The 27,234-nt window shown below is 34.2% G+C and overlaps 2 protein-coding genes across 2 annotated transcripts; both read left to right on the forward strand.

Annotated features, from left to right (window-relative positions):
* Nucleotides 1-78: 78 nt before the first annotated feature.
* Nucleotides 79-21,090, forward strand: LOC132560683 (ceramide kinase-like). The gene is made up of 12 exons (XM_060225354.1): nucleotides 79-175; nucleotides 9,788-9,973; nucleotides 10,284-10,415; nucleotides 12,280-12,343; nucleotides 12,796-12,941; nucleotides 13,944-14,018; nucleotides 14,721-14,867; nucleotides 15,564-15,630; nucleotides 17,253-17,311; nucleotides 17,955-18,139; nucleotides 19,086-19,225; nucleotides 19,411-21,090. The coding sequence occupies exons 1-12, from the start codon at nucleotides 79-81 to the stop codon at nucleotides 19,478-19,480; spliced, it is 1,368 nt and encodes a 455-aa protein (XP_060081337.1). The 3' UTR covers nucleotides 19,481-21,090.
* A 3,381-nt stretch (nucleotides 21,091-24,471) lies between these two features.
* LOC132560679 (cytochrome P450 2J6-like) lies at nucleotides 24,472-27,025 on the forward strand. Its single transcript, XM_060225350.1, has 3 exons — nucleotides 24,472-24,811; nucleotides 25,269-25,784; nucleotides 26,997-27,025. Exons 1-3 carry the CDS (start codon nucleotides 24,475-24,477, stop codon nucleotides 27,023-27,025), a joined length of 882 nt encoding a protein of 293 aa, XP_060081333.1. The 5' UTR covers nucleotides 24,472-24,474.
* Nucleotides 27,026-27,234: the final 209 nt, after the last annotated feature.

The raw sequence follows: 27,234 nt of genomic DNA on the forward strand, positions 1-27,234 counted from the left end.
TTTCATTTTAAAGCCGATTTAGACTTATGGTTTTACAAGCGCCTAGTTAACCCATAATTGTTTGTTTACGTCTGAAAGATGACTTCCTATATATTACAGATTGGTGAAGAACAAGCAGATTCAGAGGTGATTGTTGATGAAAAGTGTATGCAATTCACAGATAAAAAGGAAAAAGGTAGGTGCATATGTTGTAAACGAGAATAAGGGTTATAGATAATTTGTTTTCAACAGAATTAGATATACAGATGTATCTCTTTATCTAAAAGTCCGTGATTTCAGTACAGTAGAGAATGCTCAGGAAATTGCTCAAAGTTACGAACAGATGTCACTGTATCATTGTGACAAAGTCATATTTTGTAGTATATGATGTCCAATAACATAACCATATGTATGTAAAATTATATGTCTCCAATGCGAGTATAATAGAAGGGAGGTAACTCGCATTACAATAGTGATTGATAATGTCTCAATAAGTGGTACAATATGGTCATGTTTTATATCTTTAAACGTAATGTAACATACTGAAAAGGAAAAGAACATCATCATGATAGTATTTTCACGTATAATTTTTCAGTTAATTTGTTGATATAATCAGTTGTTTGGTGACAATTTTATTAAAGTCCACCATCTATCTATGCTAATTTATGAATTATCGATTTATATAATCTACCGCGTAGATGAAAAATGATCATGTGCATGTACTTGCATCATTGATTTTGACAACCGTAGTTATATTCTCAAACATTTTAATACCAGTTCAATCGGTAGGAAAACAATGTGATTGTACAATGAAAAAAATGGTTACAATGCATGACGATCAAACATGTTTTAAATTGATGAAGAATTCAAAGAATTGATTACATGTATATTACCATTACAATGTACATATACGTCCCTACACATGAAGTTTAAAAGCTATTTTATATCATTGTTGATAGTTTAACCCCATTTGGAGCAATAGAGTGGACCCTTTTATCACTTGCTTCACACTAGATCTAAAATGAACATTTCACTTTCATTTCAAAATCTTATCGGGTAATGTTAATGATTTTTTTTGATATTAATTTTCAATATATAACACATTTCACAATAGAAATGATCAGCTGTCTCGTATCTATGGCAAGAGCATGTTCTCACAGTGACTTTACATTGAGTCGTAGACTTATAGTTCTGCAATCCTATCTAAATACATTGTTGTTTCAAAACCTTTATCCTTCTCTACTTTTACTGTAATCTAACAAGTAATATTCATTTTCATTTTTTACGAGAAATTGTCTCACACCAGGGGTACTTTGACTCAACACTCGGTCTGTTGTATCACGATACCAAAATGACCGCGAGTGTAAAGCCTGAACATGTTTACATATATATATATATATCCAAATTTCCACAGATTTGGACCACGAACGGTAAAGTGTTATTCAAAGATAAAACGTATAAAGTTCATCAGATCCGACAGGAATCTGAACTTGAGCATTTCGGGCATGTGGTGATGGTCGCTGAGTCTATGTCGGCCAGACCGGTACGTCGACAGTGACGGTCCTTTTCATTCCATTATGGTTCACATCTACGAGTAGAATCTGATTGTACAACCTTGCTCTATTTGTGTTATGCTTAATGTCCAATTCTAATTATTTAGTCAATTATCTTCATTCGTGTTTATTTTTGTTCTGTTTTGTTGTGATTAATGTCTAACTATGCTACAGTCAATTATCTTGATTGCAATTATGTTCTTTTTTCTTCTTGTTATGCCCATTGTCCAACTATCTTTTAATATGTTTGGTATTCATGCGTGCTATTGTCAACTATCATGAGTGTATTCCTTTGATAACCCTATTTTTAATATGCTTAATTTCCATCTATGCCACTATTTAATATCTCTCTGCGTTTTGATATTTTTGCCCTACTTTGGCTGTACTCACTATTCATTCCTGCTGGTGTCAATTATCACGATGGTGTTATTCTGTTTGCCCTATTTGTGCTACGGTTAGTGTCTTATTAAATAATTGTCAAATATTTCGATGCGTTTTAATGTTTTCGTCCTAGTTTGTTATGCTTACTATTCTTTCCTGCTGTTGTTAAATACCTTGGATAGTATTATTCTGTTTGCCCTTTTTGCACTACTTGCGAATCGATATGCGTAACTCCCAATTATGCTTCTGTCAAAGATATATAGGCATATTATTACTATGTTTGTTAGGCTTTACATCTATTCATGTCCGTGTCAAATATTTTGATTGCATTCTTAATGTTGCCCACTTCTTATTATGCTAAATATTGTTTTGCTTGCCCAGGTTTATTATGCTTAATATTCTTTTATGCTGCTGCTAATTACTTTAATTGTAAATTTTGTTTGCACCATTTATGTTATTCTTCATATTCAACAATGCCCCTGTCAAATGTTTTTGGTTAGATTTTTCTAATACTTTTTCCTATTCATATATACCTATAAGACCCAAAATAACAGTTCTTAGTGTTGCAGACATAATACCAGAACATTTCTGTTGTGAATTTTGAATTACCATTACTCCCATTCCTATTACAGCTTGTCGTTGACGCAATTCAATGTGTTTGATGTGTCGTATAGAACATTTCTATGTAGTGTAACACCACTAGACCCCACAATCACAAATTATGTATACATGTGCATTACCATTTTTTATACTTTGTATGCATATATAGAATTTAATCTGTCGTTTAACAAGTAACTCAACCCTATTAACGATTAACGTTGCGATTAATGTTGGTATCATCTCTACTTCTTTTTGTGTAGATAACTTGCGAAATATTTACAAGCGAATTGTTAGTTTTTATCTACTGTTGATATTAAATTCACAATTATGGAAAATAATGTATAAACGATATATATATCGTTATCTAGATGCATAATTACTCATTGTACACATACTTCTAGAGCAAAACAATGTGTTCTATCTTCACATCTATTTTCACAAAGTAAGTATATTAAGACACGTACCTAAACCATTGATATTGTAAATCCAGGTTGATGTTATCCGTCCGTACCTTATATGTACATATTGTGATTGTAGTAATTTGATTATTTCTTCTTAATTTTAGAGACACTGTTTGCATACATCAGTAACAGATGTGACCTTTACAATTTACGAGATCTAATATTCTGCTACAACAGTTTATTCCATGTATGTGGGGACTGCCACAACCTTTCGACCGGAGGTACTCACATATGTGTGTAATACACGTGTGTGTACCGTAGATTGGGAGGACGTGCGGACCTCTTAGTTCTAGTCTACTACATCTATAGTAACACATAAATTGTCTTCATGTATTATTACCTATGGAAACTGAGTGGACAGTGTCAACTCCAGTTACTACTTAATCCTGACACTCGGTCTCTCTACTCCTTTCTCCTCCTAACCCCTTATCGACTTCCGTGTATGTACTTTTTTATTATTTGCATTTTTTCTTGTTTCTTACCTTCTTATTCCAACCCCATCCCCGCTTCCCGTCATACCTTTGATTATACATCCAATTACACTTTGTAAGACACCTCTTCGTGTACAGCATTCTCTATTCTACCTCTCTGGTATTACGTCATGCCTGTTAACGTATCGCTTTATCGTACTCTAATTGACGTCTTCAATAACTGCACCCAGTCATCAAATTTAGTTCTGTATGTGAACATTATAAACTTAACACGAAAAAAGTCTACTAATACCTTGTTGATTTCTATATCACTGAATCGCTTGGAGTTTCTGTTATATGTCCCTAAACGTCGTAAGTCACTTTATTAGTTTATTTATTCTTTAGTAGATATACTCAGCTTCATTTCTCTTTCATCCAGCATCTATTTATTGGCAAAATGATATCAGGTGACGTTGAGTCAAACCCAGGTCCTCTATCTACTGAGTCGTCGATCTCGTCAGTAAGATCTGTTGACAGTACCCAATTCTGTACTGACAAACACTCCTTCGTCCACCTCAACATTCAAAGTACTAAGAATAAGTTTAATGTATTATACACTGAACTGTGCTCCTTTTCCATACTATCATTCACTGAAACTTGGTTAAGTGAAACTGATATCTCCTCTCCTGTCATTCATATGCCTGGATTTTCTGATCTATTCTGTTAATGCAGGTCTGACTATCTGGTGATGGAATATATGTCTATGTTAAAGATAATATCGCAGCCAAGCGAAGGAATAACCTAGAGCTACCTGCCATTGAGTGCGTCTGGCATGAACTAGTCCTTGGCAGCAATAAGATTTTGCATGGTACTTTCTATAGACCACGAAATTCTGCGGTTATAACTTGGTAATACATTTCCTAATCCATTCACAATACTCTCAATACTGGTATAATGAATATTATGATTACGGAAAATTTCAATGCCTACCTACTAGTAAACCAGCAGTCTACCCACTTACGTGACCTGCTTATTTCTTTAATTTAACGCAACTTGTAGAAGATTCAACGTTTTACACCGAAGTTTCTTCTTGACTCCTTGATATAGTATGCACAAGTAATGCCAGCATAATCAATTAATGTCCTGTAGGTGAGAGTTTTCTAGACCACCCCATCAGATACCACTGCCCAACTTACTGTTCTATCAACATTGTTAAACCAGTGCAGCAGTCCTTCATGTTTGGCAGTTTAAACATGGTAACTATTTGTCATTCAGAGAAAAACTCAGTGCAGTTGATTGGGACTACCTACTTGATGTCGACAATATGGATTCTGCAGTGAAAACTTTATTTCTGCCTTACTTGATATCGCTAAATCTTGCATTCCGAATAAAGTAAGATCTAACGAACCTCCTTGGATCACTAATGAAAATCGTAAACTCATCCGCAAACGCAAACGAGTACATGAGAAAGCCAAACGTACCACGAATAACGCTCACTGATTGCCTTTCCGGCATGTTAGAAATGTATGTGTTAACGCCATCAAGAATGTAAAACTTCAATATATTAATAACTTATGTGGAAAACTTAAGAAACCCTCTAATCCAAGTGCGAGAGACTGTTGGAAAACTGTTAGATTGTTAACACCGGACACCGGTAAATTTTTCATACCCTCTCTGATACACAATGATTTTATAATCTCAGACGATTTCAGCTTGCCTGTTAAATTTTTTCTGTGCTCAGTCAAACACCGATGATTCCAAAGTAAATCTTCCCTCTCTTGACGATAAAACTAACGCACATTTACTAACAATAAACATAACTATCACTGATGTTAAAGTCTCCATTCTAACTTAGAATTGCTCAAAAGCCGTCCGTCCTGATCTTGTCAATCCTCGGTTACTCAAATAAGACCTCAGATATCCTTTGTTATCCTCAAATTTATCTTTTTAATAAATCCATTAACACTAGTGCATTTCCTACTGAATGGAAAATGGCTAATGGTACCCCAGTTTACAGATAGCATGTCTATTCTAACCAATTACAGGCACATCTCTCTTTTATCAATAGCAGGAAAATTAATGGAATGATGTGTTTTTAAAATGTATATAATTTCATTGTTACCCATTCCTTATTATCACCTTTCTTGTCTGGTTTTAGATATGACGACTCACCAACCAACCAGCTTCTATCTATCGTTAATGATATATATCCCTCACTTGACCAAGACCAAGTAATGCAAATGGTCTTCTGCGACATTAGTAAAGCATTCGATCGTGTTTGACACAAAAGTCTTCTGTGTAAATTATCCAGTTTTGGAATTCGTGGTCCACGTCTCTCATGGTTCGAACACAATCTTCTCAACAGTCAACAAATAGTCGTTATTAATTGTAAACATTCTAATTGGTTCTATATTAAGGCTAGCGTGCCACAAGGCTCTATTCTTAGACCTCTTCTTTTTCTTATATTGATAAATGATATTATGAAAAAAAATAACTCCGTTGTTAAATTATTTGCAGACGTCACATCGCTGTATGTTATTATTGATACACCTATGATACGTGTAGAGATTTTAAACCATGATTCCAAAGAAGTCCACGAATGGTCACAAGACTGATTAGTGAACTTCAATCCTGCTTAAACAGAAGTACCTCTAATAAGCCGGAAAACTATTACCCCTAATCACCCATCACTAGTAATGAATAATACTCACATTTCCGAAATAACATCCCACAAACACCTTGGCGTATTTCTTTCTAATATTGGGAGTTGGAATATTCACATTAACTACTTACTAACAAAGGTTTCGTCAAAGTTAAATATTTCACGGAAATTTAAGTTGACTTTAGACCGCTCATGCATTCAAACTTTGTATTTCTCTCTAATTAGGTCAATATTAGAAGACGGGAACATTATCTGGGACAATTTCACCCATGCACAATCCGATTTTCTGGAAAAAATTCAGTTAGAAGCTGCACGTATTGTAACTGGTGCAACAAGCCTAACAAGTAGATCTAAACTCTATGCAGAAACTGACTGTCTTCCACTTAACCGAAGAAGCACACATCACAAGATAATCCAATTTCACAAAATGGTTCATCGACTAGTACCCCAATACATCCAAGATCTGCTTCTTGCACGTAACAACTTGACTCGCAGTCATTACACTCGCACTGCCAATAATAAATCTCCTGTCGCACAAGCTTTTATAAAAAAAAATCTTTCTTGTCTTCTGTAATTGGTCCATATAATATGCTGCCAAATCGTATAAAAGGTGATCAATCAATAGGTAGACTTAAAAAACATCTAAACATGTCTAACATTAGAGTGCCGCCTTTTTATTATACTGTTAGCAGAATGGGTCAGATTCTCCACGCCAGACTACGAATGGTGCGCAGTTCCCTCAAATTCTACTTGTTTAAAAAAAAACCTCACTAATAGTCCACTTTGTCTTTGTAATGATGGAGACGAAACAAATGAGCATTTTTTATTGTATTGTCACTTCGACCACCAACTGCGCGTACGTATCTTTAGTGAATTAACTTGCCAGATTTCAGCGCAATTACTACTCTTTGGTAGCGAGGAACTGTCTGTAGATGAAAACAATGGGATCTTCTCATGTGTGAAAAACTTCATCATAAGCTCCAAGAGATTTGATTGATGCTGTATTACATTTGATTTGTATTCTGTAGTATTACTATTAGACTTTTCACATTCTCTCAGCCCTTAAAATTCTGCAGTTTATGTCTGTGTACATTGATTTTATAAAATTTTAATCTTTTGGCATGACGTGAAACTCCTCTCCCTCCTCCCCAACCTACCCTTTCTCTTTCTTTCCCAATTCTCCTCATTTCCTTGTTAGCCACTTTTATTATTGCTGAGTCTAGACTGTTTACACCGTCCTTCGTCTTTAATGAGTTATTATCTTATTAATTAATGTAAGTGCTCAACACATGTTTCAATATTTAATTCATATAATACATATTGATGGCTACTGTTCACCGCTTTTATCATGAATGAATTATATAAAATTTATATCAAATTTCGCATTTTCACGCAATTTAATATATGCATTTTTGTGATCTAAACAATATTACATTTTCCACGCTATCTGTTGTCCTGATACGTATAAATTGGCCAGGTACCACATGGAATTCTTCCATATACTCATCCGTCAAAATAGGCGTCCCCTTGGACATCATGTCATGTTCTATAAAAACGAAAATTTATCGGGCCTGTGTTTTTTTTCTTTTGCAATAGAATTTGCATGTATTGTTATCGTTTTGTTTTTCCCCATAAGTTTTTTTTCTTTTCCTGCGATTAAGTTAAATTGTGTACTTAGTCGCGCCAGAGATCGGATACCAGGCAGTCTATATCTAAGAAGATGATCCCTGGTTTTCACTCACTGGTATAAAAAGTACATATACTGTATAATCTATTGAGTAACGATCATAATGTTAATGCTGTTTAGAAAATATGGTACTTGTGAAATAACGTTCTTGTCCCTGGAAATAACAACTCTGAAGTCTAGGCTAATACCAATGTAAGACATCGCAATTGATAATTAAAACATAATCTCGAGATCCTATTGTTCTTACATCAATAACTAATCACTGTTCATTGTAACATTAATTTCAGTATAAAATGCCCATCGGAAATCATTGAAGATCAAATACACGTATAATCTACATTAATGTGTTTGTTGAGGAAATATTCAGATACATACACATTGAAACGTATACATTTTTATACATATTTTATGCAAAACCTTTTAAATCCAGATTATTAGTAATGTGTCCCCGGGAAGCAAGGCAATGTTGACCTCATAATTATTCAATATTGACTTGTGTATGTAGTCATAATAGTGAAGCTCACAAAGTTATTTTGTGAGTGTAATTGTTATAAATCTATGTAATCAATGTATCGGGTATTAAAAATAATTAGCATTCAAATATATATACAGATAGTCTAAATTATTCTTACATTTTGTCAACTTTCACATTAATTGGTCTGGAAAACTGATATTGTATCTAAAAGTTGATAGAACATATATTGTTGATAGAACATGACTCAGATGAATAAGCAGATTGCTGTGAAAGAAATAAAATGAAATTGAAGTCTGGACCTGACCATTTCCTTTTGATGATAGCAAATCATGTTATCGTTTTTTGCCTTTGTGATGTATGAAGTACATAAACAGTTCTAACATGCAACACCTAAAAACAACTCCTAGCTACTGATGGACAGGGATATCTTGTTTTGGCCCTTTATAAGTGTAATGACATATCAATTAATACTTTATGTTAATCAATTTTTAAACAACAATAACATTTAATGTTCTAGATTTTCTTAATCGAGTTTGAAAAGACCGAGTTCCGTATGAGGTAAACTTTTCCAGTGACAATAAGTTCTTAAAACAATTCTTCTACTAAAGAGAGTACTCATGAGAGAAACTATATTCTACCAGAACAACTAAAATGGTAGACCAGTCTCATTTGGAGCAGTCCTCTAGATATGTCAACAATATACGTTCTAAAAATATTTTTCCAACTCCTTTTATAGGATTTAATTGTAACTTGTCTGGAATGGTCCTGAGATGATGATTACCAGTGTTATCATTAAAATTTTTCGAAAATCACTGTTGTGTACATGGTCAGATAGAGACATTTCATAGTTGTGACCAAGGTTTATGATATTGGGCTAGTAGCAGGCTGGGATGAAGGCTAGGAAGTGTGTTTGAATGAACAACCATGACCTACTTTACAGATCACAGTGGTCAAATGTGTTAAAATCTTCAATCAGCTTCTTCTAAATAGCAAATTGACCATGGGTTATGATATTGGGTCAGTGACATACTCGGGTGATGGGCTACCAAGTTAGTTTAAATGAATTGCCTTAAATTACTTTCAACAAAATTAATTGACAAACGTATCAATGTCCAGTAGGTCGAAGTATGGAACATTGTTTGTAAACAATACCTAAACAACAAAACAAAGAATTGTGCGATTTTTTTTTACATTTAAATGACAGGGAAATCGTAGGGTTTTAATGACTGGAGATTATTTCAGATTGTGTTATATTATGAATTGTTTAAGAGATGTATCAAACTTTGTTTTCACAAAACAACTACACCATTAAAAACAATCACCCACTATTGCCCAAGTCGGACATTTTTTTCGAACAAGTTTGACATGTACAGGGACGAGGAGGTCAGACGATTCAGTATGATTTACATTTAATAGTTCAGTCCTTCTACAGTTTTCTATTAAATGATGACGACATCTTGTTCCCCTACACATGTCCATGTTGTATGCTATGTAATCTATGATTAAACATTGTTGGTTGAATACTTATTTTAGATGAAAATGTTATTTTTTCCCTTCTGTTCTTATTGATCTGGTACAGTATGTGTTGAGTTTGCTGACCTGATAGCTGTGCCGGACCCGAGTTCTGATGACCAGGGACTGGCTGTTACTATATACTATATAAAACATACAGTATTCCTGCTGTCGAAGGAGACTGTCCGAATCCATGGTCAAGCTACAATTGTCAGACAGTTCTTTCAAGATGTGAAAGAGAAATTTATGCAGGGTTAGTATTTAATCTGTGGTCCAACATGCGAGAGACATGATATTTTACTAATGTTCAGCTTCTCTTCAATCTCCTCTGAATGGTATCCGCAACATTGTTATTTACTTTGATACAGAATGATTAAGATGATAAGTAATCTATACATATTTCTATCACTGCGATAGTTTGTTATATTATGTAATAATAGTATGCTTCAAGTAGTTATATTTCCAGGAGCTGCTAAGTCATGCTTTTTCATTATAAAGAAAAACCATTACACTTTGTAGATAAGTCATTGGTAAGTGTGAAATTCTTGTTGTCACATTTTTAGTACCGTCTTCACAACCCAGACGTTTCCTTGTGTTTATCAACCCTATCGGTGGAAAAGGAACGGCAGTGAAAACGTTTGAGGACACAGTTAAACCCCTGTTTGATCTGGCAGGCATCACATACCAGGTTATTGGTAAGGTGCTATCTCAATTAATTTGGCTGTATTTTAAAATCAATACCTGAACCTAGGACCACAATTAGCTGGGGTCACCAGTAGAGTCCAATATCTCTTAACTTGAGTCACATTGTACACCAAAGAAATATAATTTTATAAAACCAACACTATAAAAACTAGGCAAAGGTGTTCCGAATGGGTTAGTTTCTTGTGCTTCTAGGTCAGCCTAAGCAATTCTAGATCAGAACCGTTACACAGAACCCCCCGACAAACTCACAAAATCAAATCACTTCGCCAACACAGGGAAATCAATTTTTCCTCAATGATATAGTGATGGTGACGATAGAAAAGTCAGATTTTGATATAAACTCTTTATTGGTTCCTGTCAAAGAAGTAAATTTCAATGTACACATGAAACATAAGTGTTCTGTCAATGTCATTTTGTGTTCAATATTGGAGTAATGTTTCTGAAATATGGGCTCACTCATTACCGAGGGTTTTTTTCTTTTGTACTTTACGATTGTCTTAAAGTTTCTCTTTTTTAAAATCATAAAAAAATAATCTACTGTTACTAGTCTTAGGGATTTGATATTGTTCATTGCTTTTCATATTTTCTCTATATCTGGTTTTGAGATTGTAACCATCATAATGATATTCTGAAACAATAAAGAACACAACTTCGTTATACATAGCCGTATAAAAAGTAAGGAATATTAGGGCACCTTACGTAATCCCCAAATAAATGTTCAAAAATCCATCATCCGTGACAAAAAACTTATCCACATCCTGTGCACGTAAGTTACAAATGTACCAACATAACCTGACTGTACAAATGCATACGTTCTTTTTCATTCAAATTAGTGGCGATTTCTGACTACATGTATCACCAAAATACGTGATCGTCAATTACAAATATGCCACGGCTATCTCAACTTGATAGAGGGATGGCTTTAGCAATCCTCATTGGAGGTACATGTAGCACTCAAAAGCAGGACGCTACTCACTTTGGAGTTCACAAATCTTTTGCCACGGGAAGAATTGATGACAGACTGAGATTCGAACGTTTACGTGTAACAATGGGATATCAAGATCGGTTCATAAGCTTGCTCGCTTGCAGTTCAAGAGAAACAACACGAAACACCACTGGTAATGAATCCACCCAAAAACTCTGAGAAATAGACTGCGAAAGGCAAATTCACGCACATGTCGCCAGTGCATTAGTTCGTCACTGACACCTCGACGTTGAGCACGTCGCATGTGATTGTTTACGGCACATGTGCCCAGACATTCCCCTATGAGACCTCGAAGGTCCATGCTCCTCAGGTATGAACCTCGACGTTATTTTGACCTGATGGTCAACAACATGTGTACCGGTGTCGAGGAAAGCGTCTTGCAGTCGCTTAGTTTTGGAGCACTACAGATATGAGTATGGATCAATTATTGCAGGATGAATTAGACAGAAGAGTGCAGAATAGCAAACATCACAAATAACATCCGCCAATCGGCTAACGCATTTGCCGAGGAATGGAACAACATTCCTTTACGGACAGTCAATGTCCTTTTGAACTCCAGACCACGAAGAATTAGAGACGCTATAGCTGTTGGGGAAGGGCACACATTGGGGTATTGGGGAGCTGTCCGACAGCTGTTGTTATTTCAACTTTGTTCACATTAGGGTACCCAAATTCATGGCAGGCTAATGAAGTCCTCATTTGTTAAAATTCTCAGAAAATTTTAAGCCGGATTGTCCAATATTCAAAGTTAACTATCCCATAACACATTTAGGCATATTGTTTACAAATATTATTTATTAAACCGTAACGTTGAAGTTACGTTTCTTTTGCCTCATCGTGTATATATATATGTAAATTGCTTTTGTCAGTGTCAGAACGACCGAACATGTGTACTGAAGTGATGGAATCTCAGGACCTATCTCATGTTGACGGGTAAGACAAAGGAAAGGAAAATGGCCGACAGGCGACAATCTTGCACTTGACAATTGAAGATTATAATTGTTATTTCATCGGAAGAATTTCAAATTTCATATAATTAGAGCAGTAACGTAAGAAATAATAGAAGAAAAATATCGAAATTTTAAAGAACGAATAATGATCAAACGTCGATGGGCACCAAGATCCTTCTAGAACCTCTCATTTCCTTTTTGATCTATCAATTTATTTTCAGTTTCAATCATGAAATCCAAGACAGGAATACAAAATCGAGACACTTTCGAAATATAGTGAATGTCAACGTGATTAAAACAATTCAGACATGAAAATAGAACTCATCGTCATAATTTAAGTTGGTTGATATCCCACGTATTCTATTCTGCGTTTAAAATTACAGTTTTATTGTCTTTGTCCAAGAGAGGACTGATATACTCTGTCTCTGTTGACAGTATTGTGGTGTGTGGAGGAGATGGCACTCTATCTGAAATAGTTAATGTTCTGCTAAGGAGAACTATGGTAGCAGCAGATCTGGATTTCAATGACTCCAAAACCAAAGTTCCAACAACAGTAATCCCTGTAGGACATATTCCCACTGGTAAAGTATTACAGTAGTGTGTATTTATCTATTACTTATTACATATTTATCAGGTCAAGCCTACTTCTCCCCATTTAATTTGTTTCTTATAAAACCGGTTCTCTTTTCATTATCGATGATATTTTACGTTGAAGTGTTTTTTTCTACTAACCACTCGAGAGTTGTAATCATTTCAAGGGTTATCGTTTAGTTACATAATAACGTTACATTGTTTTATAGGTGATGATACTTTCAATGGGATTTATTATTCGGACGTATAAACGTAAGAGTATTGCTACAATTTCAATGTGCGGTTAATGTTATGCTTTAACTGTACAGGTCCAGTTGTAATATAATGTTAATGTTGATATTGTAGAGAAGATAATGTTAATGTTGATACTGTAGAGAAGATAATGTTAATGTTGATACTGTAGAGAAGATAATGTTAATGTTGATACTGTAGAGAAAATAATGTTAATGTTGATATTGTATAGAAGATAATGTTAATGTTGATACTGTAGAGAAGATAATGTTAATGTTGATACTGTAGAGAAGATAATGTTAATGTTGATACTGTAGAGAAGATAATGTTAATGTTGATACTGTAGAGAAAATAATGTTAATGTTGATATTGTATAGAAGATAATGTTAATGTTGATACTGTAGAGAAGATAATGTTAATGTCGATACTGTAGAGAAGATAATGTTAGAAGAAAATGTTAATGTTGATACTGTAGAGAAGATAATGTTAATGTTGATACTGTAAAGAAGATCATGTTAATGTTGATACTGTAGAGAAGATAATGTTAATGTTGATACTGTAGAGAAAATAATGTTAATGTTGATACTGTAGAGAAGATAATGTTAATGTTGATACTGTAGAGAAGATAATGTTAATGTTGATACTGTAAAGAATATAATGTTAATGTTTATGTTTTTATTGTGACTGTACGTAAATGTTTCGATTTAATATCGGTCAGTGGTACTAACAATGTTTTGGTGTATTTTTGTTTTATCGTCAAGGTACAGCAAACGTGATGACTTATTGCTGTTGTGGCACTCTGGACACCGTCACGGCAACTTTGTGTATAATAAAAGGTATATGATACTTCATGTTGATATGTACTTACAAAGTTACCCTACGATCATGTTTTCATTTGCTTACTGTCATACGCAATACGACATTTTGACGATACATTTTGTATACAGACAGCTGAATCACATGCTGTTGTTTGGTTTGGTTCTTACGTCTAAATGACATTCTTTGCCAAGACGCTTTTCTAAGTGATTCTAACAACATATGAACTAATACCTTTTTTCTGATGACCCGCACCCTGTTGAAATATGTGCTACTTTTTACATTTTTATTCTTTTGGAACCTACTCATATCATTCTGTGTTAAGGTGACATTCTGTTGGAACTTACTGATATTCTGTGTTAAGGTGACATTCTGTTGGAACCTGCTGATGGCATTCTGTGTTACGGTGACATTTTGTTGGAACCTGCTGATGTCATTCTGTGTTACGGTGACATTCTGTTGGAACTTACTGATATCAGTCTGTGTTAAGGTGACATTCTTTACGAACTTACTGATATCAGTCTGTGTAAAGTTGATATTCACGTTATATGAGGCTATCGATTATAAATACTACACACTAACTGATATCCACTCTATATCATAAACATAGAAATGATGAATTTGTTGTTGTTGGCATCCACCGCATGAATTGAATGTTGTAAGTCTATTTCCATGTGTGTTATTCACGGGAGACTGTTTCACTCATATGTTGTTATTTGTAGGTGATACACGTCCTATGGGAGTGAGTGGGGTGTACAGTGGCGGGAAGCTTGTTCGGTACAGTCTTGTGGGCGTCAGCATTGGGCTTATAGCTGATATGATGAACACAAGAGACCAGCTGAGGTGGATGGGCATGTTCAGATTGCTGTGTAAGTAAAATTACACAGACAGTGGCATAGCAATTATGAACGCTTGTATGCTGAGGAATACACACGAAATCCATTTAGATATTTTCTGAGTTTACTTCAACCTATACCCCCACTAGGGCTTCGCCCCACGACCCTCTCTTGAAAGCACACCCTCCTAAAAACATTTGCTATGCCATAAAAAAATATGATTTCTTAAAACATCTATATAAATATATAGATATTAATTTATCAAAATCTTTATATTAGAATCTTATTTCAATCAAGCATTCCTTTTTGAGTGTTGCCGAGATGTACATTGTACCGCCAAACTCCTTTTCTTGTAGTGTGGCACTAAAAAACTTTTCTCTGCGATCATATATGTATGCTCAGTGACCATTGCACACATCGTGCCGAGATTTATTTTTCTTATGATATTTTAATCACCATCTTCAACACAATAGCTTCAGATTGTTTTTGCTCCTTAAAAGTGCCTTGGTGTCCATCGTCTAAGGGGTTATCAGGACACTTTATACTATCGTTCTCGATAAGATTTTGTAACTTTGTCTTTGTTTCATGTTCCTTGTTTGTGATTTAATTTTGTAATATTATATGTCTCGATAGAGGTGCAGATTGCCTCGGGAATTGGACAAGTTACTTGTCTGTACTGTTGCTATTACCAATTCAATCTTTCCTAAAAACAACTTTTTATTGTTTCAGGGGTTCCCTTCGTGATGCTTTTCAGTAGTTTTCGGACATTTACCTCTGAAATAACTGTCGACATAAGGTAGAGTATTTTACAACTAAAATAGGTATCCTCACAAGGTAGAGTATTTGACCACAGAAATAACTATAGACACAATGTAGAGTATTTCACCGCTGAAATAAGCATACCTACAATGTAGAATATTTTATCACTGAAATAAGTATACCTACAATGTAGAATATTTTACCACTGAAATAAGTATACCTACAATGTAGAATATTTTATCACTGAACTAACTATCCACAAAAGGCAGAATATTTCACCACTGAAATAAGTATACCTACAATGTAGAATATTTTATCACTGAACTAACTATCCACAAAAGACAGAATATTTCACCACTGAAATAAGTATACCTACAATGTAGAATATTTTATCACTGAACTAACTATCCACAAAAGACAGAATATTTCACCACTGAAATAAGTATACCTACAATGTAGAATATTTCATCACTGAAATAAGTACACCTACAATGTAGAATATTTCATCACTGAACTAACTATCCACAAAAGACAGAATATTTCACCACTGAAATAAGTATACCTACAATGTAGACTATTTCACCACTGAAATAAGTATACCTACAATGTAGAATATTTTACCACTGAAATAAGTATACCTACAATGTAGACTATTTCACCGCTGAAATAAGCATACCTACAATATAGAATATTTTATCACTGAACTAACTCTCCACAAAAGACAGAATATTTCACCACTGAAATAAGTATACCTACAATGTAGAATATTTTACCACTGAAATAAGTATACCTACAATGTAGAATATTTCATCACTGAAATAAGTATACCTACAATGTAGACTATTTCACCACTGAAATAAGTATACCTACAATGTAGAATATTTTACCACTGAAATAAGTATACCTACAATGTAGAATATTTTACCACTGAAATAAGTATACCTACAATGTAGAATATTTTATCACTGAAATAAGTATACCTACAATGTAGAATATTTTATCACTGAACTAAGTATCGACACGAGGTAGAGTATTTTACCACATAAATAAATATCGACACAAGGCAGAGTACTTAACCACTGTTATAAGTATCCACAAAAGGCAGGAGATTATTTTACCACTGTAATAAGTTCCACACATGGTAGAATATTTTACCGCTGAAGTAAGTATCCACGAACGGTTGAGGATTTTACTTTTGAAATAACTGTTCACACAAGGTTGAATATTTTTAATACTGAAGTTACTATCCACATAAGGTAAAGTATTTTAGCTATTCACACACAAGAGATATCCACACAAGGTAGAGAAGTCATTATGTGATTACCATATACCATCTACTTACAATATGTTATGCAAAAAAATGAATTGTCAGACTTTAAAAAGTAGTGTGCTTTTAAATAAAAAAAATCGAATGATTATTGAAATGTACGTATTGAAGTTAAGATTAGAGCATGCGTGCATCAATATAAATTTTGTTGAAAAAAAAGGAATTTTCATGAACAAGCAGTAAACATAAACACATACGGAATCAGTACAAGACCTGCTAAGCTTACCCTCCATTTGGGTATCATGTGAAATGAACTTTAACCCTGCGGAATATTTCCAGACAAATAATACGGCATTAAAGTATGAGTCATGATACTGTATATCTACTTTTAGAAAGAAAACCACCGTGACAGAAGGTGACAAGAAGGAGATTACGTATACAGAAAAGGAAGGTAGGCTTTTTACCCTACTAAACGACAGAACCAATTTCAGACTTGTACTGGTGTTTAAATTAGTTAACAACATGTCATCATTGATCCGTTTTGACTGCTAACGAGCATCCGTAACCTGTAAATGTATGTTTCTTCATGTGTCGTTTGTGATACTGTTGTTATACAAAACCTGATCATGCAAAGAATATGAATCTTTGTCATGAAATTTGTCAGACAACAGCATAACTAATGAGGAGTCTGTATAAAAATCCTGGAGTTATGTTTATAAAATTTTGATGTTGAAAGCCTAAACTACAAATGAATTAGAACATATACATAACTGTGTGTTTGTTGACAGAGTGATTGAATTGCCATAGCAAGTATATGATAGAGAAGAAAATGTAATTGAATTCACCCAGCAACATAATATGCAAATATGTGCTGCATCCTATCATTGTTACGTCATTAACGAACTAAATATATTTATATTATGTTTGTTCTTTTAAGAAATTATCTATTTGCAGGTATTGTCTATATAATGTAAGCTCACGTATGATTCGCCATTTTATGTTTAGATTTCGAAACTTTCATAATAGCAAATATGAAGATATGTGTATAGAATTAAACACACAAATGAACACAAAATAACCACATTTTATTTCAGAAAAATTTGAACGAGAAATTTTCAACACAATGCTTCTGTGCTGGAATATTAAGGACGTCAATGGTAAATCCCATATATGGCCGAACAGAGGACCCTTCCAGACCTTCATCTTCTACAAAAGTTCATGCTCCAAGTTTCAGTTAGTGCGGCATTTTATGAAACTATTCAGTGCCAAAAAGGAAGCGGTAAGAACATACAACATTGTAAACACAGGCAACATACATCATCATTTACCGTATAAGGTTAATATTGTTGCTGCACCTCCCTGTCTAGATTTTGACCTTTCTTGTGATCACTTTTTTTTCTTCAGTCACCTCCTAGGCTTTAAATCCTAGGCCCTAAGCATCAATGACGAATATCATATTTTTGTGTATATGTCACTACTGTAATATACCCTTAAGCATTTTTTATTGGCTGCACCAGTCCTCCATATTTTGAATAAAAAACCTGTCAAAATGTAACGTTCTGGATTGATGTGTTGAAATGTTTCATGGATTTATTTTCTTTTTCATACGAAAAAACTTGAACAAAAATAAAAACTAAGACTTTTTACACAAAATGAAAACTCATTTAAAATCCTAGATATAACTTTGAAATCTAAAGTATAATATAAAAAGTATTTACCCATACAGAACTCGTAAGTATGCCTAGTTCTTGATGTGTATAACATCATAGAAACACATAGATATGTAGAAAAACCTTTCTTAATCCAAAATCTCTGTATTCATCTGCGGATGATATACTGCTTACCTTAATAGCCGTCGGCTACAAAAGGCCAGAGAGAGCCATGTTTTCAACATGAACATATTTCATTTCAATGATGTTAGTTTGTTTCTGAACTTTTTTCTATTGTCTTGAAAGAACTTGTACATCCTCTTTGTAGAATTCTCCTGTTATATATCCTTATTTACAAATAAATCTATCAAATGCATATTTGAGTACCAATTTCATTGCCTTTGAAACATTGAACTTTATGAGTGTCTAATTTAAAGGTAAATGTTTAGCAACAGAGAGCTGCTGCTGAGTACACAGCAAAGAGTAAAGACATAAAAAAATAAATATCTTTTATCTTGAAGTTCTAACTTGGGAATCGCTGACCTTTCAGTACATATATTGATTATGTTTATACAGCTAGATCAGGATTTCCTGGAGTGCTATCAGGCGGCTGGTTATACAATCAAAGTGAAGGAGGACAGCCCGCTTGATGCAAATCTCAACATTAATATAGACGGGGATCAGTTTCGATTGCCAGAGCCATTTCATGAAAACAGGTAAATTTGGATAGAATAGTTATTTCCCGTTAGTGTATTTAGCTCCACTCTTTTGGATACGCTCTAAGCGTAATTATAATCATATTAACTGTGTGGCTGGTGCAGTTTTAATTTTGGTACCTGATTTCGTGTAGGAATTATTTACCTGAGTGTGCACATATCTCACTGTAGCTTTGATTTACTAGGTTCCACGATGGTGCTGTTCGGATGTTTTCCAGTCTCACCGACACTGACGACAATACTTCAGTTCCATAATTCAGTGCGAGTCAAAATTTTTAAAAAGTTGACTTGGACCAGAGTGACCAGAATGAATAGTTATTGCCCTTGTCAGGCTGTTGTGTTGAGAAACCAGAATGAATAGTTATTGCCCTTGTCAGGCTGTTGTGTTGAGAGGCCAGAATGAATAGTTATTTTCCTTGCCATGCTGTTCTGTTAAGACACTAGAATGAATAATTGTTAACCTTGCGAGACTGTTGTGTTTTCTGACCTTGTGCAAGCGATGTTAAATACTACTTAATGAGAAGTTCAAACTAGTATCAGTTATGATTGTCGCCGATATGAACACACCATGTCTATAGTCAGTAGTACTAGTATTAGCTAGATATCGCTTTTGAAATATCTTCAATGTATTAGAAATCAATGTCCACCTTTTAGGAAATAGTTTCACCTTGTCCACATTTATTTCCAGAGGCGAAAGACCGTTAAAGAATTGTGTCTACGAGGATCAAATGCCTAGCACATATTAAGTATTCTACATCATTGTTACAATGTAATGATATTGAAAATCGAAAGGAAACTTGAAATAAACGTCTGATTGACTGATTTCGGAAATAAAAATATTACATTAAGATTTTATGTTCAAATCATGATAAATGGAAACACAGACATTTTCAAGTCAGTGGGTTATTGGGATGGTAATTAATGTCTGTCCAAGGAGAAGATGTGTTTTTTCAAAAGCTTTTGAAATATTCAAAAGAAAGATAACTTATTGATTTATGTAACAGATACTACACAGTTTCCCACCAATGATTGCGGTATATTTCATACCCTTTGACAAAAACATGGAAAACCTATCGATACCCTAATCAACTCTGATCACGTGTTTTATTTATATGAAAGACATGTGAATTCGTTGTGAAGTGTTGATTGGCTTTTTCTACCTCAAAATATATCCGAATCAGATTTTTAAATATGTTGTTTTAATGTTGATTTGAATGTTTTAGATTAAATCAGCTGCCAAAACGTTGCCAGTGATCTAATAATTATTTTGGTGCTAAAGTTACATTCTATTTCTATCTGGTAAGGTAACTCTAGGTCTGTTTAGGTTTTTGGTTTTTGTTAACTGAAACTGCTGGTCCGTCTGTCTTTATCTGTTTTATTTTGGCTTTTTCGCAGTGTCATCAGTAAAAATAATTCGATATTTTATTTTCACGTATTTTTTATCCCGAAATTTTTATCAAAGGTACTGATAAGTGGAACATTCCCTGAATCCCCTCAGCTATTGTATCGACTCTACCGCTCACCAGTAAAAGTTTGTTACCACATTTTGGTACCAAACAATCCGATGAAAATACATATCTTAATTTACCACTACACTTAATGAATGGAAATATTTAAAGTAAATTAAGATCTGTATTTTTGTCAAACAATTTTAGTACCAAATTAGTAATAATCGAACATGAATTCAATGTGTCAAAGATCAGCTGACCTAAGCCCCATTTAATGTCACTTTTTCGAGGAAGTTTTGTATTACCTATACCGTAAACTTTATTTGATATTACACGTATCCGCACAAAACAAGCACTACGCAAGCAACAGCCATTTGTTTTCAACGTAACTTTATTTGTTACTCCTGATGTTGTTTATTGAAGGTATATAGATGTAATATTTGTTTGCAAATAAAACATGTAGAAACGGACTTGTTTGTTAAATTGTTTGTAGATTTGTCTTAGATTCAAGACAAAAACAGTGCAATGCATTCATGAGAACAGTTGTATGCAAACACCAAATTTGTGATATTATTACAGAATACGTACAGCGCTTGGAGGCAAAATGAAGTATTTATATTTCAGCAAGACACCTGACCTCGAAACCTGAGCTTGAAACTTTATCTAGACATCATTAAAAATTCCTTATTAAATTAAAAAATATACACATCTGTTATAGAGGTTCCAGATTAGATTTTACGTACTATGTTTAAACTTAAATAAGTTTCAAAATTTAGGATCTTAGCATTACTGACGAGTCCTAGAAGGACGAAAAATCTTAATGATACATTAAGATAATTAGTTTGCGCTAGTTAAATCAATTATACTATACATTGGTATGGAAAGTTGATATGTATTTGTGTTTCTTTTGTACATGTATTATAATGACAAGACAAAATAACATTTCGTATCATCTTTTAAGCAACAGCATAAACAGAAATTTAAATAACCACGCTTTTGGTACATTTTTTTCGTTGACTATTTATCATCAAGTAGGCATACGCGACGAAATTTCATCACACACAATAACACCAACTACATAGATTTAAACATAGTGTTTCAGTAAATTGTCAGTTACTTCCACTTAGAAACAATATAAATTTTCTTATTAGAGCGGACTAAATGGATAACATGAAGGATTGCAATTATGTAGTTGCAAACAACATGTAAACTAATTAATAGGGAATTCTACTTCGTTCCATTTTGACATGTTGAATGGTGAGATAAGTTGCCCTACAAACAACTAAATTTTTAAAAACAAAGTCCAAACAGGAAGGAATACAAGATGATTTTTAGCAAGATATCTTCTAATTTCTGATGTTTAGTGATACTTTAATATTCACGACCGTTATCGATTAACTTTAGAAAATAACGAGAGTAAAGGAAAAACACATTCTCTGAATTCTGCAATGCTAGTGAAAGGCGTATTTATATAGTTATTATGTAAGATATTGTTTTGACAATAAGGTCCATTTATACGTTCATAAAATCGCAATGACAGTGCTATATCGACATTAAGGTACATTCATAAAGTTACAATAACTAGGATATATCGACGTTGAGATACCTTCATAAGGCTACAATGATAGGGATATATCGACATTAAGGTACATTCATAAAGTTACAATGTCAGTGATATATTGAGATACCTTCATAAAGCTACAATGATAGGGTTATATCGACGTTATGGTACATTTATAAAGCTATAATAACAGGGAATATTTTTGCGTTGATGCATATAGCAGTTCAGCTGTCAATCAGGATTAAGTTAAAAGATCTTTGTAAGTTTTGTTTTGGGGTCATGAAACATCTGATATCTAATAGTCGTTTATTATTTCATAACATTCTCCATTGTCTTGACTTGTTCATCTTTTCTTGTCATATGATGCAAACACGATATTTAATGGTTTTCCGTTTAATATATATTTTTTACGAGTTTTACAGAAAATATATATTTTTACGAGTGAAAAGCGATGTCATTTCGTATGGGTTGCTTTACGTAGTATTCAACCATTTCATGCAATCTTTACTAGAGTTGTCGTTCCTTAACAGTCACAATACGCCTCTGTAAACATCTCCCGGACTACCCAATAGTTGACCTCGCAGTACGGGACAAAGTTTGACGTCGGACAAAACATATGGCGGCACCCCTTACAATACCAACAACGAACACAGCTATCACTGATATCGTTATATGAACATGTATCTCACGATGAAATAATTCAATAATGTAGCCAAATTACCATCAATTATCACTAAAGTCACAATACATGAACATGTTTCCCGAGAACAAGACGGTAGTTGAAAATTGAAAGTACGAAATGTTGTTACAGTAGTTAGTGATTGTTTACTCACCATTACTCTTCCATGATATAATCCACGACGTGTATAAACTGGTTTAATTATTTTACCAGATGAACAAACGTTTATATTCAAAATACGGTTACAAATACCAAAACACAAAATTGTGAATCATTTTTAACACAAAAATGTTTATCAAAAATCTTGAAACTGCCGGAGCCTTTGACAGAGGTACTTTTGTAGGGTACCACAATGTACACTAGGAGGAATTGCATTTCATTCTGTTATCTCATGAAATTCATTTACAAAACTGTTTATCTTCTAAATCCGAAAACAGAAACAGTACAACGGAATTATTTGATGGAAAACCAACTTATTCAATCTTCGCTTCATTTGCATCCGAAAAAAAATCCAGGAAAATAGACGAATTTCATTGGAGTGACTAGAAAACATCGCTCTGATTGGTCAAAACTACGAAAGATATATCATTGGAAAAAACGATTAAGATATTTTTACTTTGCAATTGAAATCAGGTTTATGTTAAGCTATAACGATACAGCGGCGTTCGTCCGTCATTTTTTTTCTACAAATCACTTCTGATTATGACCAAGGGAGCGAATTTTGCCAACATTCAGTGTGAGGCATCCTTGGGAGAAGGGGAACAAATTTTGTATAAACAGTGGATCTCGGACCCTTGGGGCGGGGTCCAGAAGAAGAAATGGGACATTTAAAAGAAAATCCTATTGCTTCTTAAGGAATTATTTAATTTTGTCCAATCTAAAAACATTCTAAGGTGTAAACGGCGGGAAGGTCGGAGTCCAATAGGGGAAATATAGCAAATTCTTCAAAATCCTACTTCTCCTGTAGTAGGAATGATTGGATTTTGCCCAAATTTGGCCCAAAGCAATCTTGGGTCTAGGAGAATTAATTTTGTATAAACGATGGGTCTTGGCTCCCATGGGATGGAAGAGACAGAGTCCAGGAGGGGAAACAGATCCAATTCTTTAAAATCCCATTCCTCCGGTAAAAATGATTGAATGTTTCAAACTTGGTGTGAAGCCCTGTTGGGTGATCTTGAATCGATGTTATATATAAGTTTAGTCTTGGCCCTCTGGGTCGTGAGTTGCCCAGGAAACTATTCATTTTTCTCGGATTCTAAACATTTACCACTGTATCGCTTACACGTTTTGTAGTTTCAATTGATGTTAAAATTCTAAATTTGTATAACGAAATGAATAATTCTTCAGCCTCTGTGTTTATATTGGTTTTCATCATACCTGAGCATTCTCATCGATAACGGTGATTTTTTTTCTTGTCGTTCCTGTCCTCTGTACTATTTCTATGGTGTGTCCTCAGTACTTCTAGTGCTTCTAGATTTAATGTTGTAACACTTGCTAATACGTAAACCTTGGGTTGAGTATTTAGAACACAGTAGTTATATTTAGTCGGCGAGTAGATAAAATGGATTTCAGTTTTAGCACAGTAACAGTGGGCATTGTTGTGATATTACTAATTCTGTTAATCAGCTGGTCACTGCAATGGCCAGTTAACATCCCGCCTGGTCCATCTGGGTACCCTGTCGTTGGATGTATGCTTATGTTTCGAAAAGGAAACCCTTTGGATGTGTTTAGGAAACTTCGAGCACAATATGGCGAGGTGTACAGTATGAGAAATGGTGTAAATCTTGTCGTGGTAATCAATGGAGAGGCAACATTAAAGGAAGCTTTCATCAGACATGGTGACGAATTCTCCGATCGAGCAGACAATATCATTACACAGCTTGTTTTACAGAATAAAGGTAAATAACAGTTACGCGTTTACAAATGTCGTATATATAACAGTATTGATGTAGGAAGACAATATTTGACACGTGTTCTGTCCCGGCATCGAACCAAGATCTATTGGCCAAGAAAGCCTATAACTTACAAACCTTTGCATGACCACACTCGCGTACACACCTCCAAGCAGGTCCGGGGGTGGGGTGGGGGTGTTACATTTTTTTCCTGATTTCCCTTCAATTCCACACTTTGTGACATCAAAGACAATATCCAGTTGGGTGATGCAGTTTTACCCCGTATTTTGCTGTTCGTTTGATAGATTTCATTTTAAATGTGCTATAGGTGTCATTTTGGTACAATATACATAAAAATCCTAATCAGAGAAATTCCCCCTCCCACCGATAAACGTGCTATCACTCATAAACTAACAATGCTAACAATTTCCGTACTTGTTTTTTATCATTATTATTGTTTTAGGTATTGGTTTAAGCTCTGGTGAATATTGGAAAAAGACTCGGACTTTTGCTCTTTCGACACTCCGGAATTTCGGATTTGGCAGAAAGTCATTGGAATCCAGAATACAGGACGAAGTGGCAGCATATTTGGATGTCATTGAAGAACTGAATGGACAACCTCATGACTTGAAGGAAATAACCGTGTTAGCAATATCAAACATAATATGCAGCATTACATTTGGAAATAGATTTGAATACAATGATACGAAATTCAAACGTATTACATCACTTTTTGCAGAAAACTTTCGCTTAAACACGGTAGGTAGTGCCGTGCGATTATTCCCATTCTTACGGTTTCTTCCTGGAGATATGTTCAATATAAAGAAATTGCTTCAGAACTTAAGGGATATCAAAGCCTTTGTCGATGAACAAATAACTGAACACCGAAGCACGTTTGAAGAAGACAATCAACGAGATTTCATTGATGCATTTCTCAGTCAACAAAACAAATACGGCAAGGAGGACAACATATTTGAAGGTAGGTATAAGTACAATGTACGCTATATAGCTTAATACATTGATTATAAATTATGTTACTATAAGAGAACAGGCAATGACATATTCTTTGCTTGATACAATTTTGATATATACACAATGATACTGAATGACATCATACATAATTTCATGCCTAGTGAACACAGTCTCCGTTCACGTTCTTCATTATGATACCCTCATATTTCAATGCATAAATATGTGACCATAGAAGCATTTTATTTTTTTTTTCAAAATTTGGATGTCTAGTGACTTTCTTAAGTATTGCTGTATGCAAAACTCCTTACACAAGAACCTATACTGGGTACGTTTAGGATAACTAATATTAACTCATCCATTCCTGACAAAATCTGTCAATAGTTCTCTCTTTCCCTTAAATATCCGAAGCCCGATCTGTATAACCAATTTTATATATCAATTAATCATATATCATTATTTTATCCAGAAGAGTTACTCTCGCTATTAAGACAAGAAAAAAGAGATCCTAACGCGAAGGTGGATGTATAACATATAGACACTAAATGTTTCTATTTAGCTGGACCATATAAACACCGGGGGATGATATATGTGTCTCAGTGGATTTTTTTATTTCATGCATTCCATTGGTTTTAATTTTTTTAAAAGAAAATAAACATATATATAACACCACTTGGACCTGAACAAAAGGTCCATAATTAATGAAATGTTTGCCTTACTATCATGAAAGGAGATAACAGAACTTGTTTTTCTCGTTACTTCAACATCATATCAGAATTGATTAAGTATATGCAAAATTTGAATAAGTTTTACCTCTAATTTTATCATAATGTATATCCGCTTCTGACATAGGCAGGATATCACCGGAAACCACACTACAACAGGTAGATATCGGTAACTTTATATGAAATCGACTATAATCGTTCCATCGATACTCTTCTGAGCATGTTCGTCTCTTAAATAGGTGAACAAGATACGGTCCATCTCAGATATCTCTCCTGTGTCGTCTATTGAAAATTTTACCTGGACTACCAATACAACACATTGAAATAATAGCAAGTAATGGCTGTCTACTTGGTTGTAGTGGTGAAAACGATAGTTATATCAATTTGGTGCCTTAACTGAGGTTTCCACGTTGGAGGATGGGTGAAGTTGCATGTTCTAGATCCTTTGGTATCCATACGATAAATAGATATAGTTTTGTTTTTATTTATTTATACAGATCTGAACGTATCGGCTTCCGTTAGATAAGTAGGCCGATACTATTTTCAGATAACTTTATTATCCAAAATGATGGAGGTCTGAAACATACAAAAAGTAACATTGTAAATAAAATCAACTATCTGTTGGTAAGACATAAGTAATAGACTAACAAGTAAATACATAATCCTCTATCCCTCCCCGAGTCATTTAGTATTTTAAATGACTGATTTAATGTTTTTGTCCTTGTGGGAAATATG

Source organism: Ylistrum balloti, unplaced genomic scaffold, assembly GCF_031769215.1.
Source record: "Ylistrum balloti isolate Yb309-2 unplaced genomic scaffold, AGI_CSIRO_Ybal_v1 Utg371096, whole genome shotgun sequence".
Taxonomy (NCBI): domain Eukaryota; kingdom Metazoa; phylum Mollusca; class Bivalvia; order Pectinida; family Pectinidae; genus Ylistrum; species Ylistrum balloti.

Excerpts from the sequence above, each read along its gene's own strand:
- LOC132560683 (XM_060225354.1), top strand. The coding sequence starts at position 79 with ATGACTTCCTATATATTACAGATTGGTGAAGAACAAGCAGATTCAGAG. Across the intron at positions 9,974-10,283 it reads GAAAGAGAAATTTATGCAGG|TACCGTCTTCACAACCCAGA; the intron begins GTTAGTATTTAA and ends TCACATTTTTAG. Across the intron at positions 12,344-12,795 it reads GACCTATCTCATGTTGACGG|TATTGTGGTGTGTGGAGGAG; the intron begins GTAAGACAAAGG and ends CTCTGTTGACAG.
- LOC132560679 (XM_060225350.1), top strand. The coding sequence starts at position 24,475 with ATGGATTTCAGTTTTAGCACAGTAACAGTGGGCATTGTTGTGATATTA. Across the intron at positions 24,812-25,268 it reads GCTTGTTTTACAGAATAAAG|GTATTGGTTTAAGCTCTGGT; the intron begins GTAAATAACAGT and ends TTATTGTTTTAG. Across the intron at positions 25,785-26,996 it reads GGAGGACAACATATTTGAAG|ATCTGAACGTATCGGCTTCC; the intron begins GTAGGTATAAGT and ends TTATTTATACAG.